The sequence below is a fragment of the Erithacus rubecula genome (genome assembly GCF_903797595.1).
Source record: "Erithacus rubecula genome assembly, chromosome: 3".
Taxonomy (NCBI): domain Eukaryota; kingdom Metazoa; phylum Chordata; class Aves; order Passeriformes; family Muscicapidae; genus Erithacus; species Erithacus rubecula.
The window spans coordinates 34,303,264-34,328,468 of record NC_136689.1 but is presented as its reverse complement, the minus strand read 5'-3'; the positions used below and the strand labels follow the sequence as shown (position 1 = coordinate 34,328,468).

Sequence of the window (25,205 nt, the reverse complement as noted above, 5' to 3'; positions counted from 1 at the left end):
TAAAGTAAGGAGTAATGTCCTGACTCCAACAGTGCTGAAGAAAACTTTAAAAATGTGTTTCTATATATTTCCAGGCCAAATATCACTGTTTCTATACGCAGGAATTTATTCTGAGAGAATCTGAAATTGTCCAATTAGGAATTCAGTTTAAAAATTTTATTACAGACAATTTTAAAGAGCATTGAAAACAAGGAAAAAGGTAAAAGTTCACATCTCCATGGCTTGCAGAGAAACAGGTTGTAATATCTTAATCACATAGGAGTGTGGAAATATGATTTTGGGGTTTTTTTTCAGGAAGGAAATTTTACCACTGCATCATCAAATAATGGGAAAAGTTGCCCAGAGATGGTACATGGTCCCAAGACCCTGCTCTGGACATTTGAGTAGGTCTCCAGAAGGAGGGGGTAGAGTTAGATTGGGTATGAGAGTATGAGGGAGAAATTATTTTCTTCTTGACACTGACACCGTAGCATTTTAGCTTCTATACTTTTCATCTATTTGTAATCCTTTGATTCTTTAGTGTCTGACTATAAACTCCATACAGAGTGTGAGCTACTGTTTTCTATTTTGGCAATTCCTCTCCACGTCTGGGAATCAAGGACACCTTACTGTTTCAGGCCCTGCGAAATGTAACCATAAACTGAGTTGGAGGGAGAAGCAAACTTGGGTGATGACTTCATTACTGGATGCTGTAACTGGAAGATTAACAACCAATATGTAAAGGGACCAAGCTTATGAGAGTATAAAAATTCGTGATCCATTTTTTGGATGCAGCCCTTGGGACGGTTTCGTCTGTCCCTAATGTACCTGCAGGCTCTTCAATAAATATAACCGCTTTTATTATCTTAATTTTGTCTGGCCTCTGTTTTCAGGCAGCCCCTAAAGGCATCAGAATTAGATGTTCTCTGTGGTCACAGACCGCTTCAGGCTGGAAGGGGCCGCAGTGGGTGCTCTGGCCCAAACTCCCAGCTCCAGCAAGGAGCCCATTGCGAGGAGCCCGTCCCGGGTTTGCGGCTCTCTCCATCGCGGGGCTCTCCCCGCTCCCGGCCCGCCCACAGACGCTGCGGCACCGGGAGCCGACGGAGGGATGAGCGCGGCCCGGGGCCGGAAGCGCTTCTCCCGCGCGGTGCTTCCGCTTCCGCGGCGCGCCGGAAGCGCGGCCGCAGCCGGAAGCTCTCCTGCGCTCCGCGTTCCCCTGCCCGGGCGGCGGGGCCGCTGGCGGCGGCCGGGCCGGAGCCTCCCGCGGGCTGGGTGAGCGGCTGCCGCGCCCGGGAACGGAAAAAGGGAGGGAGGGAGGGAGGGTGGCCGCCTCCCGGCTCCCGTTCGCTCTTGCGGCTGCCTTGGCGCTCCGAGCGGGTTGAGGCCAGGCGCCCTGCGCCCCTTCGGAGGCGGGAGGGGGGGTGATCTGCAGGCACACAGAGGCGGCCCAAGTGGAGTATATAATGCTTTTCTTTCATACTTTCCGATCTTGCATGTCCTTTTCCACAATAGTGGCAGAGGTGTATAGGATCTGTGGGGTCTGTTTGCATGCAGGCACGTGTAGGGATTGTGAAATCACTAAAAATGCCCAGGGAGTTTTGACAGTAATATGTCTATTTGGAAGGTAGCACTGGGGCAGGTAGTGGGATTACAAACTCTGCAATAAGATGAAAGTTTGAATTTCAGTTGAAATCTTCCAAGAGAGTAAGCCTTTCCAGCCTATGGAGCAGGCTTTAGGTCAAACTGACAGACTCTAATTTTATCACTTAATGCATTTTAATTAGGCAGGGAAATTCTCTTCTAGATGTTTGAGGGAGTGGCTCTTTCCCAGCGGCACACCCACATATCCTGCCACAGTGGAGCTTGGGTAATGTCTTCTTGCTTAATACTGGTGTGGAGTTTGTAAACACAGAAAATACTGTTGTCATCAGTTTGTAGGTGGCCGTGTTGGTTTTGTCTCAGTACATACATACCAGGAAAACTAGTGTGTGCTGTGAGGAGAATGTTTAATGATTTGTGTTACAAGTTAAAATCTTGGGCTAAAAATAATTCGGGTTTATTTAATGATGTTTTCAGATTGAAAAAGGACTTGGGTTTTGATAACATTCCTACAATTTTCTCAACAGTTTCCGTATGCATGGATATCACCTGAATCTTCTTAGCAGAGCTTAAATTGTGTGTCAGCTCACCCTAGCCATGAGTGGCTCCAAACCCGATATCCTGTGGGCCCCACACCACGTTGACAGATTTGTTGTGTGCGATTCAGAGCTGAGCCTTTATCACATTGACTCTGCTGTGAGTTCAGAACTCAAGGCAGGGTCCTTGCGCTTGTCGGAGGAAACTACGGCTACGCTGCTGTCAATAAATTCGGATACACCCTACATGAAATGTGTGGCTTGGTATCCCAAGTATGATCCTGAATGTCTCCTTGCTGTTGGACAGGCCAATGGCCGAGTGGTACTTACCAGCCTGGGGCAAGATCACAACTCAAAGTCTAAAGATTTGATAGGCAAAGAGTTTGTTCCCAAACACGCTCGGCAGTGCAATACCCTGGCGTGGAATCCACTGGATAGCAATTGGCTTGCTGCTGGGTTAGATAAACATAGGGCTGACTTTTCAGTCCTGATTTGGGATATCAGCAGCAAATATGCCCCAGAGACTGCAGTTGCTACAGAGAAAGTAAGGCTTTCAGCAGGAGATGCAGAAGCAGGCCTGGTAGTAACAAAACCACTGTATGAATTAGGACAGAATGATGCTTGTCTCTCTCTCTGTTGGCTTCCACGGGATCAGAAGCTGCTATTGGCTGGTATGCATCGAAATCTGGCTATCTTTGATCTTAGGAACACAAGCCAAAAAATATTTGTAAACACCAAGGCTGTCCAGGGAGTGACTGTTGATCCCTATTTCCACGATCGTGTCGCTTCCTTCTATGAAGGTCAGGTTGCCATATGGGATTTAAGAAAGTTTGAAAAGCCTGTTCTTACCCTGACAGAACAACCAAAACCCTTAACAAAAGTTGCATGGTGTCCAACAAGGACAGGACTGTTAGCTACTTTAACAAGGGATAGTAACATCATTAGACTGTATGACATGCAGCATACTCCCACCCCTATTGGAGATGAAACTGAGCCGACAATAATTGAAAGAAGCGTCCAACCATGTGAAAATTACATTGCTTCATTTGCCTGGCATCCCACAAGTCAAAATCGAATGGTAGTAGTGACTCCCAACAGGACTATGTCTGACTTCACAGTTTTTGAAAGAATTTCTCTTGCATGGAGCCCAGTGACATCCTTAATGTGGGCTTGTGGACGACATTTGTATGAGTGTACAGAGGAAGGAAAGGCTAGTTCCTTGGAGAAAGACATAGCAACCAAAATGCGCCTCAGAGCTCTGTCAAGGTATGGTCTTGATACTGAACAAGTTTGGAGAAATCACCTCCTAGCTGGAAATGAAGATCCTCAGCTGAAATCACTTTGGTACACTCTGCATTATATCCTTTATTATATTGTAGCTCTTGTCCTAAGGAAGTAGTATACCCCTATATGTAAATCACTTACATAAAATACATTAAAATCTTTAAATTCAATGCAACATCCTGTAAATACTTTCTGTATGTTAACAGGTTGTGATTTTAAATTTTTAAAAACACTTTTTGTGAAAAATTTTGCTTCCTATACATGAAAATACTTATGAAGCAGTATACTGAAGATATGGATCAAAAACTTACAGGAAACAAAGGTCCCTTAGTTTACGCTGGCATTAAATCAATTGTGAAGTCATCTTTGGGTAAGAATGTTCCAACTTTGCTAAGTATTATTGTAGTATGTTTGCAGAATGATGCACTCATGGGTTTGTCTTTGGTAATTGTTCAAAGAGGCTATGTAAAAATATCCAAACAAACTATTTCTGTTGATGTTTTAATAATGTAAGTTAACAGTAATTTCCAGAGTTTTCTGTGTTCTTGAAAAGTCAATTGTGGAAACATAGTATACTCAGAAGTAAATCTTTGAACTATTTCAAACATTTGAGTTTTGACTATGGCACTAAGAATTCTTGCTCTCTGTATAACTATTGTATTTTTCAAAGCTCCAATCAGGGTGTAGCTCTGGAAAGGTGACTTTGCTGTATTAAGAACATTTGTACAACAACATTTAAATAAGCTGACCAGTTCTGAAGTGGTGATCGCCCCTGGTTCATCACATTCTGCCTCTCATGATTGCTGAAATTTTTCTTGGTACAATTTATTATTTGGATATTTCTTTCTCTCTTAGTATATGTCTTATTAATAACTATGCTTCTTTGAGCAAAAAAAGGAGTTTTCAGTGGTGGGAAAGTTCCTAACACATTGATGCTGGCTGAGAAGTGGTAGAACAGGTGCTTGACTGTGTATTATGTATTTTCAATTTGATCATACTGAGAACTGTCAAATATAACAAGTTGTAGAAGAAAGAAAAAACTCTGAGGTGTCAAGCTTAGGTGCATAATTCCTAGCAAATCAAAACAATTTTGTGCATGCTGCTCCTTACCATGGAGTTGAAAGCAATGTTAAAATACTAAAATGTGATACTCAGCTTTTGTACCCTGCTTTATGATTGAAATCAAAGCCTTGTGTTGTGATTGCAACTGAAACTGTGATTTAAGCATAATTTAATTTATTTCTCATTTCTAGGAACAACAGAGAACCTCAGGCACAGCAGGAGTGGATCTGATAGACAGGCAGATATTATTCAATATCTGAGTGAGGAGAGATCTTTGGCTTTGCAGCTCTGTGGGTGGATAAAGAAGGGAACAGACTTAGATGTGGAACCTTTCCTAAATTCATTGGAACAGGAAGGAGACTGGGAGCGAGCTGCTGCTGTAGCACTTTTTAACTTGGACATACGGCGAGCAATACAAATTCTGAATAAAGGGGCTTCCTCAGGAAAAGGTGTGTATTGTGTTTAGTCATATTTTGGCACTGTATCACATTAGTAGATTTTTTCTGTTAACAGAATTATGGAAGATAGATGCCTGTTGTGTTGTGTTGTAAAATTGTTACTTGAAACACTTGTATTGAAGCTTGACAAATCCTGATATTTCACTCACCAGACTACCATATGCCATGCTGTCTATTTAAAATAGATCATATGTTTCAGAATTTTCTACTGATAAAAGCCTCCAGAAAGACATATGTTCAGAACTAGTGGGACTATTTTTACTTCAATGGAATTGCTGAGGGAAAGAGTGTCTGTCTCTGCTTTCCAGAGGAAGGGTTCAGAATATAGGCATGCTATTTTCAAATTCAAGAATAAAACTGAACTTGCTGACAGAATGAATATTTAGATTAAATAGTTTTTGCGTTTTTAGGATTTTTTTGCATTTTTTTGCATTTTTCTTACTTGAAAACTTCTGTATACCCCTTCTTTTCACCCTCCAGCTAGGTCTGTTAAACAATGACTGGATATAAAATCCTTTCTTTTCACTTCTTGTGGGTATGAATTATGATAATGACAATCATTTATCATAGCTATTTCAAAATACCACCAGTAGTGTGATGTTTTTTAAAGAGGCTGTCATGCATGTAGATGCTAACTTACCCAAACAGATGCATTTAAAGCAAGATCTATTATATGTGATAGTGTATGCACATTAATTTAGGTTAATTATATTGCATTTTGTGTTACATCCTGACAAATCATTGTGTTTCAAATGGATGCTTTCATTTACAGTTTTAAAGGGATTTTTAAAATGTCCTTAATTTGAATAATCTTGTTTCACTGATTTTCATAAACCAGGTGATCTGAACCTTAATGTAGTAGCAATGGCTCTGTCAGGCTACACAGATGAGAAGAACTCACTTTGGAGAGAAATGTGCAGTACTCTAAGGCTGCAGCTGAACAATCCCTACTTGTGTGCTATGTTTGCTTTCCTGACCAGTGAGTCTGGTTCATATGATGGTGTTTTGGTGAGTAAATTTCCATGTTAGGTTAAAATTTCTTTATGCAATAGGAGTGTATAGATAACATGCACATATGTTGGGGGAGTGCAATATACTGCAAGAATGAATCAAATTAAAACTTATTCCGTTATCCTGGTGCTGGCAAATAGCATTTTCTTCTGCAAAAGAGACATCTCATAATGAATGTTATGTTAGTGAATAAGTCATGCATGAATCACCAAAATATCAATTATAGTTAATACTTTTTTTCAGAGAAATTTTGTTTTTAGCATGGAGCTATAAAACCTCTAGAAACACATTATCAAAATAATGTAAGCAATGAGAAGAAACAGAAGAGAGATTAATAATGAAATTGCAAAAAGCAAGCTAAATGCAGAGGAGTTTGCAGAACTTGCCTCAAGCTACATTTGCATTGAATTGTATTTTATTTTTTCTTGCTTACTTATTAAAATAATTTCACTTCGTTGAAACAGTAAATCAAGTAGTTCCTGAGTTTCTGCCATTTAAAGGGCAAACTAAATATTTAATCATGAGACACTTTGAGCCTTTGGAGAAGTTAACAGACTTGATTACTGGTTAGAGTACAGTAGAAATACTTGATTCAGCAAGAATTATTTAGCCTAGGAGAGAACTCCTGTAATGCAGCAGAGTAATTGACCCAAAGCTGTTAGAAGTGATGTTGTTATAATTTGATGCTCTTAGGGGAATGAAAAATAAAAGAGGTAAGAATCACAGGGGAGAGAAACCAGAATTATTTTTTTTGTCTGTCTTTGAGAGAGAGTATTGTTGTTCTCTGAATGTTGGGTAATAATTTTATAGATTTTTTTATTGATGAACTGTCAATTCGCACATGATAAGGTGTTGTTTAGTTTTAATTTTAATTTTTCCTTCACTGAGACCTGTTGAAGTCTTCATGGAAGATTTTGCCAAGCACATCTTGTTCGGGCAATATCAGTTATAATTTCTAATTTGAGAATATCAGAAGGAAGATTATGGGCATAGCTAAGTGTGAGAATTAATATAGAGAAGTATTTTTTTCTTCAGTGTTACATATAGTAAAGTGTTTATAAAGTAAAAAGTAAATATAGATACACTTCTGGACCTCAAGTGTTAATATACTTCTGAGAAATTAATTCTGTATGTTTAGTTTTTGTTTGCTTGAGTTGTTTTGTTTGCTTTGTTAACTTTTGTTTGCAATTTAAGGAAGGAATAGAGTGGTTAAGCTAGTTATTTTGTAGATACAGTAAATGGAACTTGATTTGTATTTTTTTCTGCCTGTGACTTGGTGGGACTCCTGGCTATACATGCTGGAAGCACTAAGTCCTCTATAGGACTTGCAAAGTTTATTTTTGCAGAGTTTCATAAATTGTGTAGGATGTGTTGTACCAGGCTTTCCCAGTAGATTGTTCCCATACCTGCAGTCTCCCTCTGATACTTATATCTGAGGACAAACAATAAGCTGATATTTAGAATTAGCCTTCTCCAAATGTCACATTTTTGTGCACAGTCAATTTCATTGTATTAGACAGACAGTAGTGAAAGTCTTCTGATTTTTACAACATGTTGGAAAAATGGAAACATGTCTGATGTTGGTATTACCATTTTTCTCTCTAAAGTATGAAAATAATGTAGCTGTACGAGACAGAGTGGCATTTGCTTGCAAGTTCCTCAATGATGCTCAGGTAAGTTTGTGGTTACACATTTAAAGAAACTTTTTAAATTAGGTTCTATTCAGAGGCAGAAGAAACTCTGGGGTAGAGGGGTGAATGAGTCATGAGTGATTTGTTTTTTCTTATCACAATAGTATATAAGGTATGGTATAATGTGGTTTTTAGTTTTTACTTTCAGCTTTATTTTTGATTTGGTTTTTAGTTGGTTGATTTGGGGGCTTTATTGGTTTTCTGGTTTTGGAGGTTTTTGTGAGTATTCATTACATGGTAGTTCAAATGCAGTTGCCTTAACTGTATGCCTGTTTTACTGGAAATATTTCTATTTATAGAAGTGTTAATGTTCTCTCAAACTCTGGTTTGGTTTTGCAGCAAAAATGTTCTATTTTAAATTCACCAAACTATTCAAAGAATACATACCTCTTTCTTTGTGTTTTCTATCAGGAAGCTTAAAGTTTATAAATAAACACTTGATTTCATGCAGTGACATACAATATAGTAATATAATTTTTTCTGCATAACATCCAGCAAGCAATGCATTGTTAGCAGCAGATACTGGTTTTTACATGTATTTATATATTTCTTCATATATATTTTTTATAGCTCAACAGGTTTATTGAAAAGCTGACAAATGAAATGAAGGAGGCTGGGAATTTGGAGGGAATACTGTTAACAGGGCTGACAAAAGATGGAGTTGACTTGATGGAAAGTTATGTTGACAGAACTGGAGATGTCCAGACAGCAAGCTATTGCATGCTACAGGTTAGTGTTTCACTCCAAAATAAATTTTATGGAGGAAAACTAAATGTAGTTTCTTTATCAGGGTATTGAATCTTGTGAACTAAAAAGTATTTTCTGTATTAAATTGGGACAATTGGTTGGTTTTTGTTTTTCTTTTTTTTTTTTGTGGAGTCACTTGAAACTCAGTGTTAACTGGTAAGTATATGTCTTCATACTCTCTGGTTGAGCTATCTTGAGGAGATAGTAGGGGAAAGAGACAAAAAAAAATTTAGTCCTTTTCACTAGCTGAACTGGGAATACTCATTTATCTGCTTATTGCTGGTGTGTTTCCATTTTCATCTTTTTTTGTTGTTTTCAGGATTTTGGTAGAGAACAAAAGTGAGGTTTTTTGTTTGTTTGTAGGCTTTGGGTTTGGGTTTTTTTAATAATGGACTTATCTTGGCCCTTACACCATAGCAGCTATTGCCAGTGGTGTATTTAATTGCATATGCAGTCATGACAATGATACACATTGTGATATGTGACAGACTTTCAAATCCTTCATCTCACAGACTTGAGTTCTTAGGAGGACATGGCAGCACAAGTATTTTCAACCAGAGAGAAACTGAAGGAAACATTTATCAAACTCACATTACAATTAAACAGAAATTCATCTTCAGGATAAATGACACTGTATTATAGTTTCTTATATCCTGTAGTACACTTCTTATATCTTGTAGTACACTTCTTTTGAAAAACTGAGTAATATGTATTGTGTGTCTTTAATGTGTGCCTGACATTTTTTCCTGCCTATGTTAGGGTTCTCCATCAGATGTACTTAAGGATGAAAGAGTTCAGTACTGGATTGAGAACTACAGGAATCTCTTAGATGCTTGGAGGTTTTGGCATAAACGTGCAGAATTTGATATCCATAGGAGTAAGCTGGATCCCAGCTCAAAGCCTTTAGCCCAGGTAAATATAAATCTTATATGAAATATGACCAGTCCAGAAAAGAATGTGGCATGGTACCTCTGTAAAAAAAAAACCAAAACCTTGCTGGCCATATCTTGGTTTTCATGAGGATTTATGTGCAAAAGAAAGATTTCAACTTAGTCTGCCCTAAAAAGGAGGTGTCACTTTGTTTTTCAAATAACAGGTCTTTCAGAAACTGTAACATATGAACACTTTCCTTCTGGGGAAACTGGAAAGTCATTTGATTTTTTTCTCTCACATGCTGAAAAATGAAATCAGAGATGTATCACCCAGCTGAATTCAATGTTCAGAGACTGATGCTGAAACCTTGGAACTAGTTCACATTGCTTTTGTTTTAATTGAAAAAAAACCTTGAAACTGTTTTGAGGCCCTTGAACCTGAAACTAAAGTCAAGAGCAGCAACTTTCATTATCAGTTCTGAACATACACTGATCCAAAAACTAACACCCTGCCCAAATGCTATCTTCTTAACATCTTGTGGCAGTTTCAGCTAACATGGTCTTACCATGGCACCTTTTACTCTCTCATGTCTGCTAAGTATGTTCACTATGAGCTTTAGGGCCTGAGAGTTTCTGAGGAAAGCTGGGTTTGAATTCATTTTTCAGTCACAGCTGTTTAAGCAGAGTTGTTCCAAGAAGGAGGGAGTTGAATTTACTGGTCCTTCCTTACATTGTTAACATAAATAGCCCTAAAGAATTTAAAATATGTGCTCCTTGGTGTCAAGTCTCAACTTGTAACAGAGGGATAAATCATATTAGGATAATCCTTATGTTGGGGATTGTAGTGTGAGTCATCTGACTATAACGAGGGAGAAAACAGACTTTATATAGTAAGTAGAGTAAACCTAATTTTTTCCATTACTGAAGATACAGTTTGTGTTATCTTAAATAATACCTTTCAAAGTTTGAGGAATTGTGCATGTTTTTATGTCATTTTGAAGTTAGTGAGCATCATTAAGGGCCTGCTTCTCAGGGCTGTGTGCCTCATCTATAAGCCAAGATGTTAAGAACTCCTTCACAAGTAGCCTTGGCTTTCCAGGGCACTCTCTAGAATATCTGGTAAATAAATGTTAATTAGCTTGAATGGATTCACTCACAGGTGTAGTAAAAGTGGAAACAAACCAAAAAATTAATGGGCATTTGTTCTCTTTAGGTGTTTGTGAGTTGCAATTTCTGTGGAAAATCAATCTCTTACAGCTGTTCAGCTATTCCTCATCAGGGGCGAGGTTTTAGCCAGTACGGAGTCAGCGGTTCACCAACCAAGTCAAAAGTTACCAGCTGTCCTGGTTGCCGGAAGCCCCTTCCCCGCTGTGCACTTTGCTTGATAAATATGGGAACACCAGTTTCCAGCTGTCCAGGTATGACACAGTGGGTTTAGTTACTCAGCTGCAGGACTAGTTAGAGGCCAAATTAGCAGCTCCTACTGAAAGGTCTTCTGTTGCACTTTTTTTTTTTTAATATTTATACTGTAAATATTCATACTTATCATTTTGAAGGGAGAGGGACCATAATTGAGAACTTCTTTACATCCTATCTAATTGTATGATGAAACCTATATTTCAGTTCTTAAGGATCAGACGGTATGCATAGTTACTTGGTTCTGGCAGTTTTCCTTGAGAATGTCAGTCAAATGTCATGGTTAGACTGATGTAAAGATCCAAGTATTGTGAGGATCAGTATTGTGAGCTTTACAACTGAAAGCAATGGGGAGTGTGTTTTCTTGAGATGACTTGTAGGCATGCTACACAAATCGTTGAATGTAAATTAATTAATTTTTAGCTGGAAGAGGGGTGTGGTGTACTTTCTCTTACTGATTGTGAACGAAAGCATGGGTCATGTTGTCACAGCTAAGTGGTATTATGACTAGAATCATTTGGTTCTAAATGCCTTTGGCTTGGTATTATATAATGTCTAAACAAAAATGATTTTGACCTTATTTTTAAGTGAGTCTTATTACAGAGCCATGAGCAGCTGTATAGTTGTCATGTTTATTTACCTCTTCTCATTCTTTCGCTGATCTTTGTTATGACTTCTATATTGTATTTGTTCCAATTCATAACTTAGATTTTGTTGATTTTTTTCCTGAAGCAGAAGATTTCATTTGCAACAGAACAGGCCCATAATTCACTGAAATATAAATCAATCAATAAGGCATAAATCAACATTGATGGAGATTCTGTCTGTAAAATTTGTTCAATAGGCAAGTTTAGCATATCATAGCAGTCTAATTATTTTCTGGCATTCTTCCAGTTCTTAATATTTTTACTGACTTCTGTTTTAAAATCAGGATGTTTTTTCACATAATGTTCTTAATTTCAGAATTATTTTAATGGTGTTGCTGGGACTGAAATATAAATGAAGTGTAATGACTTACAGCCATATTTGTGGGGGTGGGTTTTCCTCTTGACAGGAGGATCCAAGTCAGATGAAAAAGTGGATCTTAGCAAAGACAAGAAGTTAGCCCAGTTCAACAACTGGTTTACTTGGTGTCACAACTGTAGGCATGGTGGACATGCTGGTCATATGCTGAGCTGGTTCAGGTAAGTTGATTTTAAAATTTGGTTATTTCATGTGTGTGTTCTGCACTGAATAGAACACATCTCCTTCCCTGTATCTATAATTTCAAAGTTTAAATAATAAAACTGAACTATGATACTGAGTTTTTCTGAGATACTATACCTCTGCACATAGTTAAATGTATAATTGCAAAATTATTTTACCTGTTTTTTCTTTTTTTTTGGCTGTTGCTGTTTAGGGACCATACTGAGTGCCCAGTTTCTGCCTGCTCTTGTAAGTGTATGCAGCTGGATACAACAGGGAATCTTGTTCCAGCAGAGACTGTCCAGGCATAAAAACTGTTGGAAAATGTGTGGCTCCTCTAATGGATGTCCATCCTAGTCCAAGCAAATATTTTAGACAAAGGTAATTTGTGACTTACTGTGAAAAAATAAATTGCTATCAAAGTAGTAAAATGATGTGTGTATGACTGTGCTTGGTAGAAACAGTTATTCCTGAAGTGAGCCTCTGAGCAGTATGTGGCCCTTATTCAGAAGAGTGAAGAAATGCACTCCTGGAATTGTGGACTCTTTGGATTTGCTAAAATCCAAAGAAGACCTTTATTTAAAAAGTTTTCAAGATAATGCTGATTGCTCTCAAAGCTGAGTTTGTATGCTGTGAAAGCAGACCTTCAAAATAAACACTTGAAAAGAAGACAGCAAAGTGGTACTGTGGATTCCTCTGTTCATTGTTTGATCACTTTTGTATACAAATGATTGTTTCCTTGTAAGTTTATTCAAAGTGCCACTGCTAACTGTCTTCTAAACATTTTTATTTAAAAGAAAAATCCATTTCCTTCTATTCCCAGGTTTTGTTGATAGTAAAGCAACATCTTGGCAATTCAAGTTCTTACTTAACTAGGCTACGTATCTAGCTGATGCAAATTTTATTGCTAAAGATTTTGGGGGTTTTCTCTCCTAGCAATGACTAGAGTAGAGCTCCCCAAGAAGCCATGTGACTGTTTCAGTGCAGAGTGCAGGTAAACTATAGGAAGCTGTATCTGATAAATTTTTAACTTTATACTGTGAAGATCTGAAATCTCAAGGACTGGAGACTTGTAAATATGTAAGTTTTAAATTACGTGTAGAGTTTTGACTTCAGAAATATTTGAAAACTTTGAGGTAATCAGCATTTCCCTGTACTTCTGAAATATACTGGGAAGTGTGGAATCAACCTGTATAAATCCTGCTTCTGGTCTCTAGTGAACACCCATCTGCTCCCAATTTTAAGTAATTGATCAGAGTACTTCTAGATGTATTACCAGCTGGAATTATAACTTGAGAGAGTACCAATGATATTTTGCTAATAACTGTGCTAGGAGCTAATTGGTATTGTTGTCCTTGACTTTGCAGGCAACAAAATTCACACAAATTAGGGAAAAACCAAACCTGTTTTAAGGTATGTGATAATAACATCAGTTTACTTGGTGTGTGTTTATTTACAGTATATGAGTTACTCAACACTTGTGTGCTATGAAATACTAAATGGAATGTTAGCAATAAACTGGTACTGTTTGCCAGGACTGTGAAAATTGCTGTTTTAAAGAGAATATATTGTAATATACCACTAGTTCTGTGTGCTCTAGTGTAGTTTCAAGAAGATAAAATATGGAAATGTTTTCTGTGGGCGTACAAGATTACATTCAGGAGTTTGGTTTGTATTTTCTGAGTTAGCATTAATGTTGTAATACATCTGCTGCATTTATTTTGATCCAAAATTGGCAAAGATTTTTTTTTCAGAGGTAGAAATCGAAGAGGTACTTGGTATTTCTAAGCATGGGAGAGCAGTTCCTTTTTTTTTTCTTTTTAGAATATTTATTTCTCTTTCCAGTATTTTTGCACACTTCACATTGCTGTTGAAGAGCTCTTCAAAATGTTCTCCATTTATAAATGTAAACTGGGGCTTACAGTATGGTACCCTATCTATATAAATACAGGCAATAAAGGTTTTGGTATATGTAAATGAGGATTGGTAAGTGTCAAGTGTTTGTTTTTTATTCTTATGTAGTAACATTTAGTAAATTTTCCTGGTAATTTTTGTGTTGAAGTAAACGCAGCTACCAACATACAGTGTCTCATTTTCTTTTGTAAAGAAAATTCATCTATAACGTTTTCACCTCCACTATAACTGTGTGTGTCAAATTCTATCACTAAGTTCAATTACATGCTCACTTTAATACTCATGTTTTGGATTATGAATGTGCATATTCTGGCACTATGAATTGCAATTAGTAATCAGCATTTCAAGTCAGTAGTTACACTATTTGCAAAATTTACAAAGCAGAGCTGTCTGTTTTTTAATTACCAGGGTTTTTTTTCCTTGTTTTGTTTCTAAATAAAACTCTCATTTTTGGGGTGATTTCTTGTTTTCTAACAAAAAGTATAGCTACAACCATTTTATTAGCTGCAGTTATTTTTTTGTTTACTATTGCCTGGTAAATCTCAGCTCAACTCTGCTGGTGTGTTCAAACCTTCCCTCACATGACCTCATACCCCAGGCTGGTCTCTGAAGAACTAAAGCCATCTAGTGGCAGGCTGCTCCACTGGGCATGGGTGGTGTGGGTAACTACATAAAACTTTACAGAGTATATGCACACACAAAATACCAATTTTCTAAAGGAGAATAGAACAAAATAGTTTTAAATGGTAGGAAAATATGCATATAGTTATTAAGAATGACATTTGGTTCTACTGAGCACTTAAACAGAGTGGTGATAAACAGGGCATGGTATTGTGCCACATGGATCTTGTGTTCTGTTTTCTGAACAACACTGTTTCCTACTTCAGAAGACCTCCTTCCCAGTGAGAGTAATTGTGTCACTATCTGCCTTCTAGGTGGGGAGGGAGAAAAAAATAGTTCCTCTGTTAACTTGATCATCCCTCCAGTTTGTAGTGAGTTCAAAGTGTAAGTTTTTGAAACATATTCCTCAGCTGATAATGGAGATGTCTATAAATAAGCACCAAGCTAGCAGTCTTATTAAGGCACTAAATCTAACTCTTAAACCTGAAACCTTCTTGTATGAAAGTTTAATGAACATGGCTACAGTTTACTTGAAATACTTTGAAATATTTCATTAATTCCCACAGAATATTTCCAAATTTCAATTTTACTTTAAATGTGCTACCTCAAGTGATGCAAAAAATTTGTTAAGTGTTGTAAGTAGCTTTGATAGTAGCAAAATTAGGGGCTGTTGGAAGTTCCTATGTTTAATCACCATGACAAGCTGGCTGAATCCTGGTACTGCTGCTTAGACTCCAACCAAGAATGAAGGCTGTGATGGGACTTCAACTGTGCTTGAAGTCCTCAAGCTTAATTAGACATCTTCCAACTGTTCAGTATCAGTGCAAAGGCAAGAACCTTGTACTCCACTTTGTTAAATTTAATGGGTCAGGTAAAATGAACAGGACTTGTCATATATCACTGAAAATAAAACTAACATTTAATGCTGACACAAATGGTTAAATGCAGTGAATCTTTTTTATTGGTGAAGACACCATTTTCAAGATGCAAAATACCCCCCCATTCAATAAATTTATATCAAAGCAAATTAAATAAAAAATGTTTATACTGAAACCCCACCAAATTTTTTCCATACTAGTTTCCTGTAATGTATCCTAGAACCTCTACCAACTAGAAAAGAATGCTTACAAAATTTCTAAGAAGTCTGGCCTTGCAGGAGAACACTCCTCATAGATGCAAAACGGTTAAATATATAGAGTGAGTGAGACATTCACATTTGTTCTCCTTGTTGAATAAATACATTTTCAAAGAAAGTACTCTTCATAGGCAATACGTAGCACATGTAACAGTATCTTTTTAGTATATTTGTTGAAAATAAATGCAACTGTTACCATGCTGTCAGGCAAGAAACCACAGTGCTGTTGTCTCCTCTGAAGGTCTAACTATATGCTAATAAAAATCAAGTTTTCCTCCCAGTACCAAACGGGAAGTACTCAGGGAATTCATGAATAATTTTTAGTGCTTCATTGTAGAGTTCCAGATCTGAAAAAGGGCAAAGAAAATGGTTTTAATGCATAAGCTCACTTCCCCACAAGTCACTGACAACATTCAAGTACTGCTTATTTTAAAGCAGTATTGCTGAGTGATCCCAGTCTCCCTCAAGCTCCCATTTTCCCACAGCAGGAACACTGATTGCTTGTTTCCTGGAGAGTAAATTTTAGGCCTGCTAGCTGCACAACCACACAAGGTCCAGAGCAGGGTGAGAACCATATGGTCAGGAGTGGGAGAACAAACAGGCCACAGCAATGACCTAGACTGGCTCCAGCACTGAGTCACTCCCTACAGTTGAACTGCAAACCACTATATTTGGTACAAAACTTTTCTCATTACACCCTCCTTTTCTACACCCTCTCCTTATCTGGCAGCTTAAAGAAAGATCTTGTCTGTAAAAAAAGTAACTATGCTCTTTCCCTTCTTATTTACTGAAGACAAGTTCAGACCTCCAAATTAATTTGCCATGATGCATATTCTTACTTACCAAATGAACTTTTATCTTCTCTGAACTGGACATACGATGCACACATGATGGTTGCCTGATTTGTTACTCTTCCCACCACTTCAATAACTCCTGAAATCTCCTCATCCAGCTAGAAGACACAGCAAAGATGAAATTTCTAACACTTAATTAGCTGGTCTTTTCATCGCAAAGCTAGGAACTCCCCACAACTGATTGTTTGTTCATGATAGATTCTGTTGCATATTAAACAATACAGTACTACTGAACAGCCCTGTCACCCTCCCCCCAAAAAAAAACCACAAAAACCTTGATCCACTTACAGATTTACAGGTTTTGTAATAGCCAATTCAATACCAACAACCAAAAAAAAAAATGAAGACACATCTGAGAAAATATATCAGTTCATAAATATATACAACTGTGTCATTTAATCACTGAACAGAGACTAATCTAGGACACAGAGAACAATTCTGATTTTAATGCACTGCATTCAAGCCTGTGTCAATTATAGAACTCTGAACAGAGTTGAGGAGAACAGTTAGTGTTGCACATTAAGGAGGTGTATCTGGAAATCATTTCTTAAGTAATCTGTCAGCAAATGTTCAGAATACATACACAATGTCACTAATGAGCCTTTGGTTGAATAAAGGAAAAAAGGCTATAAATTATATCTTATGCCAAAATAATACAGCTTGAACATTTTCTTTGCTTTTTAAGATACAAATTTTAACAGTGCAGTACTGTTTTGGTAATGCTCTTTCCCTATCTTTTTTTTTTTTAGTCTTATTTTTTACTTTCTAGTAAGTCTTCTGGAATAATTCCCTCCCCATAATTTTGGGGTCCTCTGTTGAAAGAGGGAACTACACGTGCACAAACAGTGAAATATATCAAAAGGGAAAAAAGTTAGAAAGCATTTTAATTAGCAAATCTATTACTTTTCCCACTGACATTGGGTGAACTGGAGAGGTGAACCTGGCCTCGTGTTTTTGCACATACCAGTTTCTCCCAAGGCAGTGGAACACAGACTGAAGTGCCCAGCACTACAGCTTTGCTTTTATGGAACTCAACCACTTACACTGTTAGAGGAAATACTACAGAAACATTTGTCAGATACTAACATCTGTATTTTTAACAATCCAAGGCAGGAAATGTTTTCAGGAACTCATGAAAAAGGTAAGAGACATTTTGTTGCAGTTTGACATCAGCATTCTTCACAGTTATAAGACAAAACTCTGCCAGATTAAACTGCATTGTTCATCAACAAGGACAGACTCTTGTCTTGAAAGACTGAGAGAATACCATATGCAGTTCTTTCCCATGGGAATGGTTAAGGTTTCTCAGCATTTAAAAACTTATTCAGAGAAAAAGATGTGAATATACACATGTGCTGAGTCAAGTTAGAGCATTTGCCATCACAATTAAAATAACTCTTTAATTACAAAATTTCTTGGTGCAAAAAACATACTTAGAAAGAAATGCTGAAATGTTATTCCATCTGTGGTAGGTGATAACAAAGGAAGCAGTATTTTTGTTCAATAGTTCTAATCTTATACCCACTGCATTCATTGCTTTTTTTTTTTTAAGAAAGAATGCTTCAGGCTAACTATGGACAAGTGAAGCTATGACAAGTGTTCTAAGAGGAGCAATGTTAACCTAAAAAAACTCTTGAAAACACCATATTCTTTTTGATTATAGAAGCAGCAAGAAAATGGGAGGAAAGATTGAAATTAAAATAAAGCTAATAAATTGTGGAATATATTACACTGTGAAGAAATAATAGAGTAAGACAAAACATCCAGACAGGGAAGTGTCTGACAAGGAATGAATTCTATCTCTTAACACCAGCTGAAAATTGATGAAGACCAAGGCAGCTCATGGGTAAGACTACAGGTTGGCTGAAAGATGCAAGAAATAGAGGTGGAAAAACTCAAAGCGTGGAAGGTTTCAGAAGAGCCAAAACCTCCGGAATCCACAAGAGGCGACATCAAGTATTTCCAAAGCATTCCCTAACTTACGGGCTCGCTCAGCTCCACGGTCGTATGTTTCCCGAGTCCATCCGTCAGCACGACAAGCTTCCCGCTAGGATGAATCTACAAAAGAACATTTAAGTCTAGAAAAGCCACTGGGCCTCCAAAGGCGCCGGGAAGCGCCGCAGCTCGGCGGCCTCGGGCAGCTCCTTCCCGCACAGCGCCAGCCACCTCCCGCCCCGCTCCCGGCCCGCCTGGAGCCGCCAGCAGCCGCGGGGACGGCGCCGGCCGCACCACGCACACCGCGGGGCAGCCCCACCGCCGCCCCGGAGCCCCCGACCTTCTCGACGCGCCCCACGAAGCAGACGGGCTGCCCGATGTGCTGCGCCAGCTGCCCCGTGGCGATGCGCGGCCGCGGCACCTCGTGGATGTCACCCATGGCCGGCGCCGCTTCCCGCCTTCCGCCGGGGGAGGGACGGCGGCTCCGGGAAGGCGGCAGCCGGGGCGGGACTTCCCCTCCGCCCGAGGCCACCCGGAAGCGGAGGCGGAGCGGGTGAGAGCGGTTCGGCGGCGGGAGGGTGGGTGATGGAGGGGCGGCTGTGGTTCCGCCGCGGCGGGGAGGGCGGCGGGGCCGGGCCCAGCCCCGGGGAAGCCGGGGGAGCCGGCCGTCAGCTTCCAGCCAGGTCCTGTCCTTTAATCCTTGTAAATTGCCCCGTATTTCCCCTCCCCGGCGTTTTCCCTCTCCCTTCGCATACTGGTGCCGCTCACGTGCAATTTGGCAGTGTACCTGGCAGCCAGGAGGGCAAAAGGCGTCCTGTGCATCACGCACAGTGCAAACAGAGGTGATTGTCCCGCTGCAGTCAGCGCTGGTGTGGCCTCTCCTGGAGTGTTGTGTAGTTCTGGGCTGTGCAGCTACGACCGGGGGAGGAAATCAAAGCTGGTGAAGGCAATGTCCTGTGAGAAACAGCTAAGGACTTCGAGTTTGCCTCGTTTCGTGAAAAGGAGGCTGAGGGTTGTCCTCATCTCTCTACGGCTTCCTGAGAAAGGGAAGTGGAGATGAAACGCTGATCTCTTCTCCCTGGTATCCAGTGGGTAGCCCAGGGTATGTGGGGATGATTCAAAGCAGCACCAGAAGAGGGTTAGATTGAACATAAGGAAGCATTTCTTTCCTGAAAGGGTAGTCAAACACTGGAACAGCCTTTCTAGAGAGGTGGTCGATGCCCCCAGCCTGTCAAAGAGGCATTTGGACAATGCCCTTCATAACATGCTTTTGCTCTGAGCTTCCCTGAAGTGGTCAGGCAGTTGGACCAGATGATCATTGTAGATTCTTTCTAACTGAGCTATTCTGTTCTGTTAATTTCATTTTATTTCATCGTTGAAATTGAGCTGATGCTCAATCCCTAGGTTTAAAAAAACTGATGGATGTAAGATAGACGTAGTGTCTGGACATGGCACTGGCCACACATCTTTCCTTTTTCCATGTGTTTTCCCAATTGATCCCTGGCATGGAGAGGTTCCTCCCAATTGCTTCTGTGGCAAAGGCGACTCACATATCCTAATCTGTACTTGATGTGGCATTGCCAGCAGGTCAAGGGAGCTGCTGCTTCCCCTCTGCTATGCACTGGAGAGCTGGTGTGAGGGCACGTGTGGACGTTCTGGCAGGAGGACATGCTGGCAAGAGGCCAAAGAAGGGTCACAACAATGATTACAGGACTGGACCCTCTTATATATGAGGAAAGACTGAAAGAGCTGCAATTGTTTAGCCTAGAGAAGAGAAGGCTCAGAGGGTTCTTATTAATGAGTACAAATACCTGAAGAAAGGATGCAAAGAGAACAGTGAGACTTTATTCAGTGAATATGCCCATTGAAAGCAACAGAGGCAAAAGGTACAAACTGAAACACAGGAGGTTTCTCAGGGAACATCAGGGAACGTTTTTGTCACTGTGAGAGTGACCAAGCACTGGTACAGGCTGTCCAGAGAGGTTGTAGGGTCTCCATCCTTGGAGACATTCAAAAACTGCCTGGATATGGTCCTGAACAACCAGCTCTAAGATGGTTCTCCTTAAGTAGGGGGTTGGACAAGGTGGCCTCTGAAGGTCCTTTCCAACTGCAGCCATTCTGTGGCTGTGATTTCCTTTTTGTTTCCAGGACAGGTGTTTCAGGAAATACTTGGGACAATCTAACTCTGCTCTGGCTTCTAAGGGCAATCACAGAACCACCCATGTGTCACTTCTAACCAGCCACGGTCCACTTCAGCTTGCTAGCCAGTACCAAGTGGCTTTTGTCAGTTTTCTGGGGTAGTGCTGTTATACAGCAGTAACTTGTCTCAACTTGCTGAGGAAAGCTACTGCCAGAAGCTGTGCAGAGCCAGCATGTGACCAGGAAGTGCTCTGGAGTTAAATCTTATATGAGATTTAGCTGCTTGTCAGTGTCACCGTGACATTTACCTGTTCAGTATTTAATTTGCAAGTGCATATCTTCATTTCTGTAGCATATCTGCAGAGATTTGAAAGGAGAGTTCTCATCACTGTGGCTGTTGCAAGATGCAGCAGGCTGTTGCACAGTGGCCCTTCTAGGGCTGAAGAGTTTGAAGGGTCAGCAGCTAGGAAAATATGTTGTACAAGTTCTTACAAATTCATGTCTGTATTACACTTAGCAGTTGTTGAAGATTTCCATTCAAAATAAAATTGTTTGAAGGCAAAACAGTAGGCTTCAGCCTGCTGAGTATTGTGTTTCATTAACACCAAGCTTTCTCTTTTTGCATTTCCTGTTTTCAGGGTTTTGAATGTTTACAGTTCAAGTGCTGTTGTTTCACTCCTGGCATTGTTTTTGTCACCTGTTCTTTTATTGTCTTACTTGGTTCTGGCTGATTTTTTGTGATTCAGCCTCTGAGTTTTTTTATACTATGGTAATTTGGGTTGTATAGTTCTTTTATTTCTGCTTTCCTTAAATTTTATAAAAACATTTTATGCATAAATACTAACATTTTATGTAATACAGAAAAAAGTATCTTTGTCAATGTTTCATTTTACAAATATCCCTATTTTAAAAAGTTTGGTTTCTTGTGATACTTTCCATTCTTCTGTTTTCAAGAAATACAAACTAAAGCACAACTAATGTTAATGCCAGAGAAAAGAAAATATGCCTTTTTATTTTCTTCTTCACATTGTAACTTAGACTAGGCAAGAAGCTTTTAAACTGTTCTTTTGGTGTCACAGAGAAATATTTTCAACATGCATATTCTTGACTCTTAAATTGGTTGCTTTCATGATGAGAAGGATTGTACAGGGCTGTAAACATCTTGCTCTTTTTCTGATTGTTGCTTTATTGGTGAATCACAGCAGATGGTGGTATGGAAGTGAGAATTTCTCTGATGCACTCTGTTTTCTTTTTCCATAGATTGTATGTCTTAAACTGCTAGATGTGAAATTATTCCAGTTCTTTCTTTAAGGTCAGTTTTGTGTCATCTGTCCTCATTTCATCATTTACGTAATTACTACCAGTGCCTCTGCAATTCTGCTTTGCTGTATTACTGGGCATTGTCTCTTCATCTTAGTCTGCATCTTTGGTGTGTTTAATATTAAATTATGATTCTCCTCCAGTATTGTGAACATTCAGGAAAGGCTGAAAAGTAATGGTAAATATACTAAGATCTATGTTGTAAAGAAAATTTTATTGGATTTAACGTATTGGTTTGGCTCAAAGGTCGCCCATAGTTCTTGTCAAAGGAGACTGACAAAATGCAGGAGGAATAAATTAACCCCCTTGTGCAGCTCTGTAACTCATCTTTGTCCAGTGCCACGTATGTTCTCAGAGCCTCACAGAAAGACTAAATATTTTTTGCAGCCTCACAGAATTGCTGTAGCTCAGAGCTTATTATTTGCTAATGACTGAAGCTGTGCCAAAAACATTATTCTTAACTATCTGTGATTGTGTTCACTTTTTTTTTTTTGTGAGAGAGAAACATGAGGAGGAAGGGAATTGCATATTCCTACCAAGGGAGATTTTTATCTTTAGGCAGTGAATTCAATTTCAGGTCTCCTATAGAAATAAAATTAATCCCATCTGGAAGGGAAAAGTGCTGTGCTATATAGGAGAAATGACTGAAGGAATGTGGTACTATCTCTGAATGGTGGGTGTATTTTCTGTGATTTTGTGCTGAGAGCTTTTAAAAACAGAACACAAGTCTGTGTGACCATGCATCCAGGTCCCCAAATTTCAAATTTAACTTTTACTCTGAAATGAAACTTGTATGAAACTGGCTGTTCTTGAGCTTTCATTACCTGAAACCTCATCTTATCTACAAGTAGTAAAACTGCAGCCTGATTCTGCAAGTGCTTAAACTGTGTCCTTATCTTCAAGAGCACGAGTGTTTCCATTCAGCTCTGTGTTTCTTTGTTGGATAGGGGCTTTGTTCTGTTTTTAACATGTGATTCCAGAAATTTAGTGGTTGCGTTTCCCGTTGCTGGGGAGATTTATGTTTACTTTTGAAGTAGCACAGTTGATAAGATTCTTAAAAGAGCATCACAAATGCATTGCCTGTCTACAGTCTTTCCCTTACTCATGCTGTACTGTATGTAGCCCTATATTTTGTTTCTGTGCCCTCCTCTGGTTTTTTTAATGTATACTTAATTGTGTGTTCAACAAAGCTGCCAAAATACTGAAAGCTATAGTTGGTGAACTCTTTCTTCCACATACCTTACAAAGACCTGAAATATACAAGCACTTTGTTTCTAAGAGGTTTCTAGAGAAGGAAACTCTAAGCATGTTAGTTTTTTTTTAATATGTTTTTTATACCACCTCCCCACATTCACAGTCACAAAATACGGCAGGTGCTATTTTCTTAGGGCTGGGCTGGTGATTTTAAGAGCATAAGGACTTTAGGCCTGAGCTTAGGACATACTTTTGTTAATTTTGTTAGGTTTCCTACTTCAAGCATACCTATATGTGGGTTTTGATTTTAATTCTGTTTGGTTTTGGTTTTGTTTTCTCTTAGAAAAATACTGCTGGCAGGAATTAAGCTACTTCAGAAATGGAAAATTCCAAAATAAAGATCAACATGTATGTAGATAAGATGAACTCTGTGGGTTTTAGAAAAAAATGGGATAGTGCCAATGAAAGTAAAAAATCTAGTATGTGAAAGTGCTTGTAATCTTAATTTGGCTTGATCAAATTGTCCTGATTGCTAATTTACTCTGAATTTAAATGTTTATTGTCTTTTAAGCAGTGAAGTTTAGGTATGTTAAGTATGCAGGATTTAAAAGACTAAAAGTGCATGGTTCCCTATACAAGTCTTTTGTGCCATGTATATACTGATTAAGATGCTTTTCTTTGTGCAAGAAAGAAGGGAAGCAGGACATTATGTGATAGAGCTGAAAACTGTACAATAATGCAGATCTCAAAAGAGAAAAAAAAATGTGATTGGAGCAACTGCAGCTCTGGCACCTCGAGTGGCTGACTGGAATCTGAGCCTTTAGCAAAGCTATCTGTAAGATTTTGCACATCAAGTTGATTTTGCTTCTTGTTGTTGCACACTTAGGATGAAGGTAAAATTGCATTTTAAACTGTTCCACAACTGCCTCTCCTTCATACATCATTGGAGCAGAAACCTGACTCTTGAGCATTACAGCACAGGTTTTTACCACTTGAGCTATGGGACTGACAACCCTAATTGGTAGCAGGAGAAGACTTATTCCCTGAGGGCTGAAAAAGGAATATGCTGCTGGCGCCATGTGTTGAGCCTGGGTGTGGGGGGAGGAAAGGAATAAATGAGATAATTAGGAGTTTCTACTGTGTAATCTCCATGGAACTGGAAATATCAGTATTTCTCTTGCTAAGGTAGGAAAACAAGCTAAAAGGAATAAAGTGCTGTTAAATAACATTTTTAAAAAATAACTGTATTCCTGGGATTGGATCACAGAACGCTTTGTTCTGTTCTTGTGCACATTAATGTAGTTTATTTGGTGGCTAGAAGTTGCACTGTGTCAGCATAAGCAAGCAGTAGCTGGCCAGGCTGTGGGGTATTCAGTCTTTAAGTCTCAGGTATCAGGCCACAGTCTGAATAGTTGCTTTTGCCATGATCTATTTATACACTGTTCCAAGCCAGTGCTTGCACTTCACACAGGACTTTCTGGAGTGTGTGATCGCTTTGTAACAGCAGAATTTCAGGCAGTTTATGTGAATAGTCAGTACTGAGTTGCTACAGGTCCCTGGCCAGGGCAAAAAAAAAAAAAAAAAAAAAATAGTTTATGGTATTGTGTATCACGATTATTTGGGTGGGGAGTGAAGAATTCCAGTAAAGCATTAATCCAGGATATTCTTTTTTTTTTTTTTTTTAATCTGCACATTTCACAGTAGCACTCTTCACTCTTTCTCACATTCTAAAGATTCTTCTTTGTTAAATTTAGTGTGAAATAATGTTACTGAAACTTCACCCTGTATACCTCTTTACTTCTTTACCCTGGAGCCCTTTCCTCTGTTAGAGGTGTATGTTAGATGTTGCTATAGGTTTTTGAGTCCTTCTCCTTAAAACATTGATGTCTGCAAAATAAATCAGGATTCTGATCCTCAAATTCTGCCTCAAAGTTGAAATTATATTATTCCACGTTTTCCAATTTTATATGGGTATTTTAGTAGAGAAGACCTTTGCATGCCTTTTTTTGAGCCTTCCTCTTTGTGTCCAGCACATAATGGGGCAGACCACAGGCTGCCCCATGCTTTAGTGTTGTCTGGGGCTCCAAGTTCAGCCTTCAGGGGACCCTCATGTATCCCTCCATGGGTTTTTAGTAGACTTTGTCCTATTTAAGCTACTCAGAATTGCTTCTAATCTTTCAGTCCTGAGAGAGGATACTGAGCATTTTCTTTTGCAGTCCATTTATTCCAATTGTTTCCTTGTTTTGTTCTGGC

At 39.0% G+C, this 25,205-nt stretch overlaps 3 protein-coding genes across 6 annotated transcripts in view; 2 read left to right on the top strand and 1 right to left on the bottom strand.

Moving 5' to 3' along the window:
• The first annotated feature begins 1,159 nt into the window (after positions 1-1,159).
• MIOS (meiosis regulator for oocyte development) lies at positions 1,160-12,946 on the top strand. The gene is made up of 11 exons (XM_079299428.1): positions 1,160-1,251; positions 2,106-3,472; positions 3,670-3,768; positions 4,652-4,909; positions 5,757-5,926; positions 7,537-7,602; positions 8,191-8,349; positions 9,127-9,279; positions 10,453-10,657; positions 11,710-11,839; positions 12,055-12,946. The coding sequence occupies exons 2-11, from the start codon at positions 2,176-2,178 to the stop codon at positions 12,149-12,151; spliced, it is 2,634 nt and encodes an 877-aa protein (XP_079155554.1). The 5' UTR covers positions 1,160-1,251; positions 2,106-2,175; the 3' UTR covers positions 12,152-12,946.
• A 2,326-nt stretch (positions 12,947-15,272) lies between these two features.
• RPA3 (replication protein A3) lies at positions 15,273-18,797 on the bottom strand. The gene is made up of 4 exons (XM_079299448.1): positions 18,640-18,797; positions 18,348-18,422; positions 16,354-16,462; positions 15,273-15,857 (listed from the first exon to the last, which is right to left on the bottom strand). The coding sequence occupies exons 1-4, from the start codon at positions 18,736-18,738 to the stop codon at positions 15,775-15,777; spliced, it is 366 nt and encodes a 121-aa protein (XP_079155574.1). The 5' UTR covers positions 18,739-18,797; the 3' UTR covers positions 15,273-15,774.
• Positions 18,798-18,809: 12 nt separating this feature from the next.
• Positions 18,810-25,205, top strand: part of UMAD1 (UBAP1-MVB12-associated (UMA) domain containing 1) — a 78,733-nt gene continuing 72,337 nt past the window's right edge. Inside the window, exons 1-2 of one of the 4 annotated variants that reach the window (XM_079299446.1) lie at positions 18,825-18,877; positions 21,699-21,750. The gene's annotated coding sequence lies outside the window, so the exon portion shown is untranslated. Of the gene's footprint in view, positions 18,878-21,698; positions 21,751-25,205 lie in introns of all 4 variants that reach the window. The other 3 variants (XM_079299445.1, XM_079299444.1, XM_079299447.1) reach the window with 3 other exon arrangements.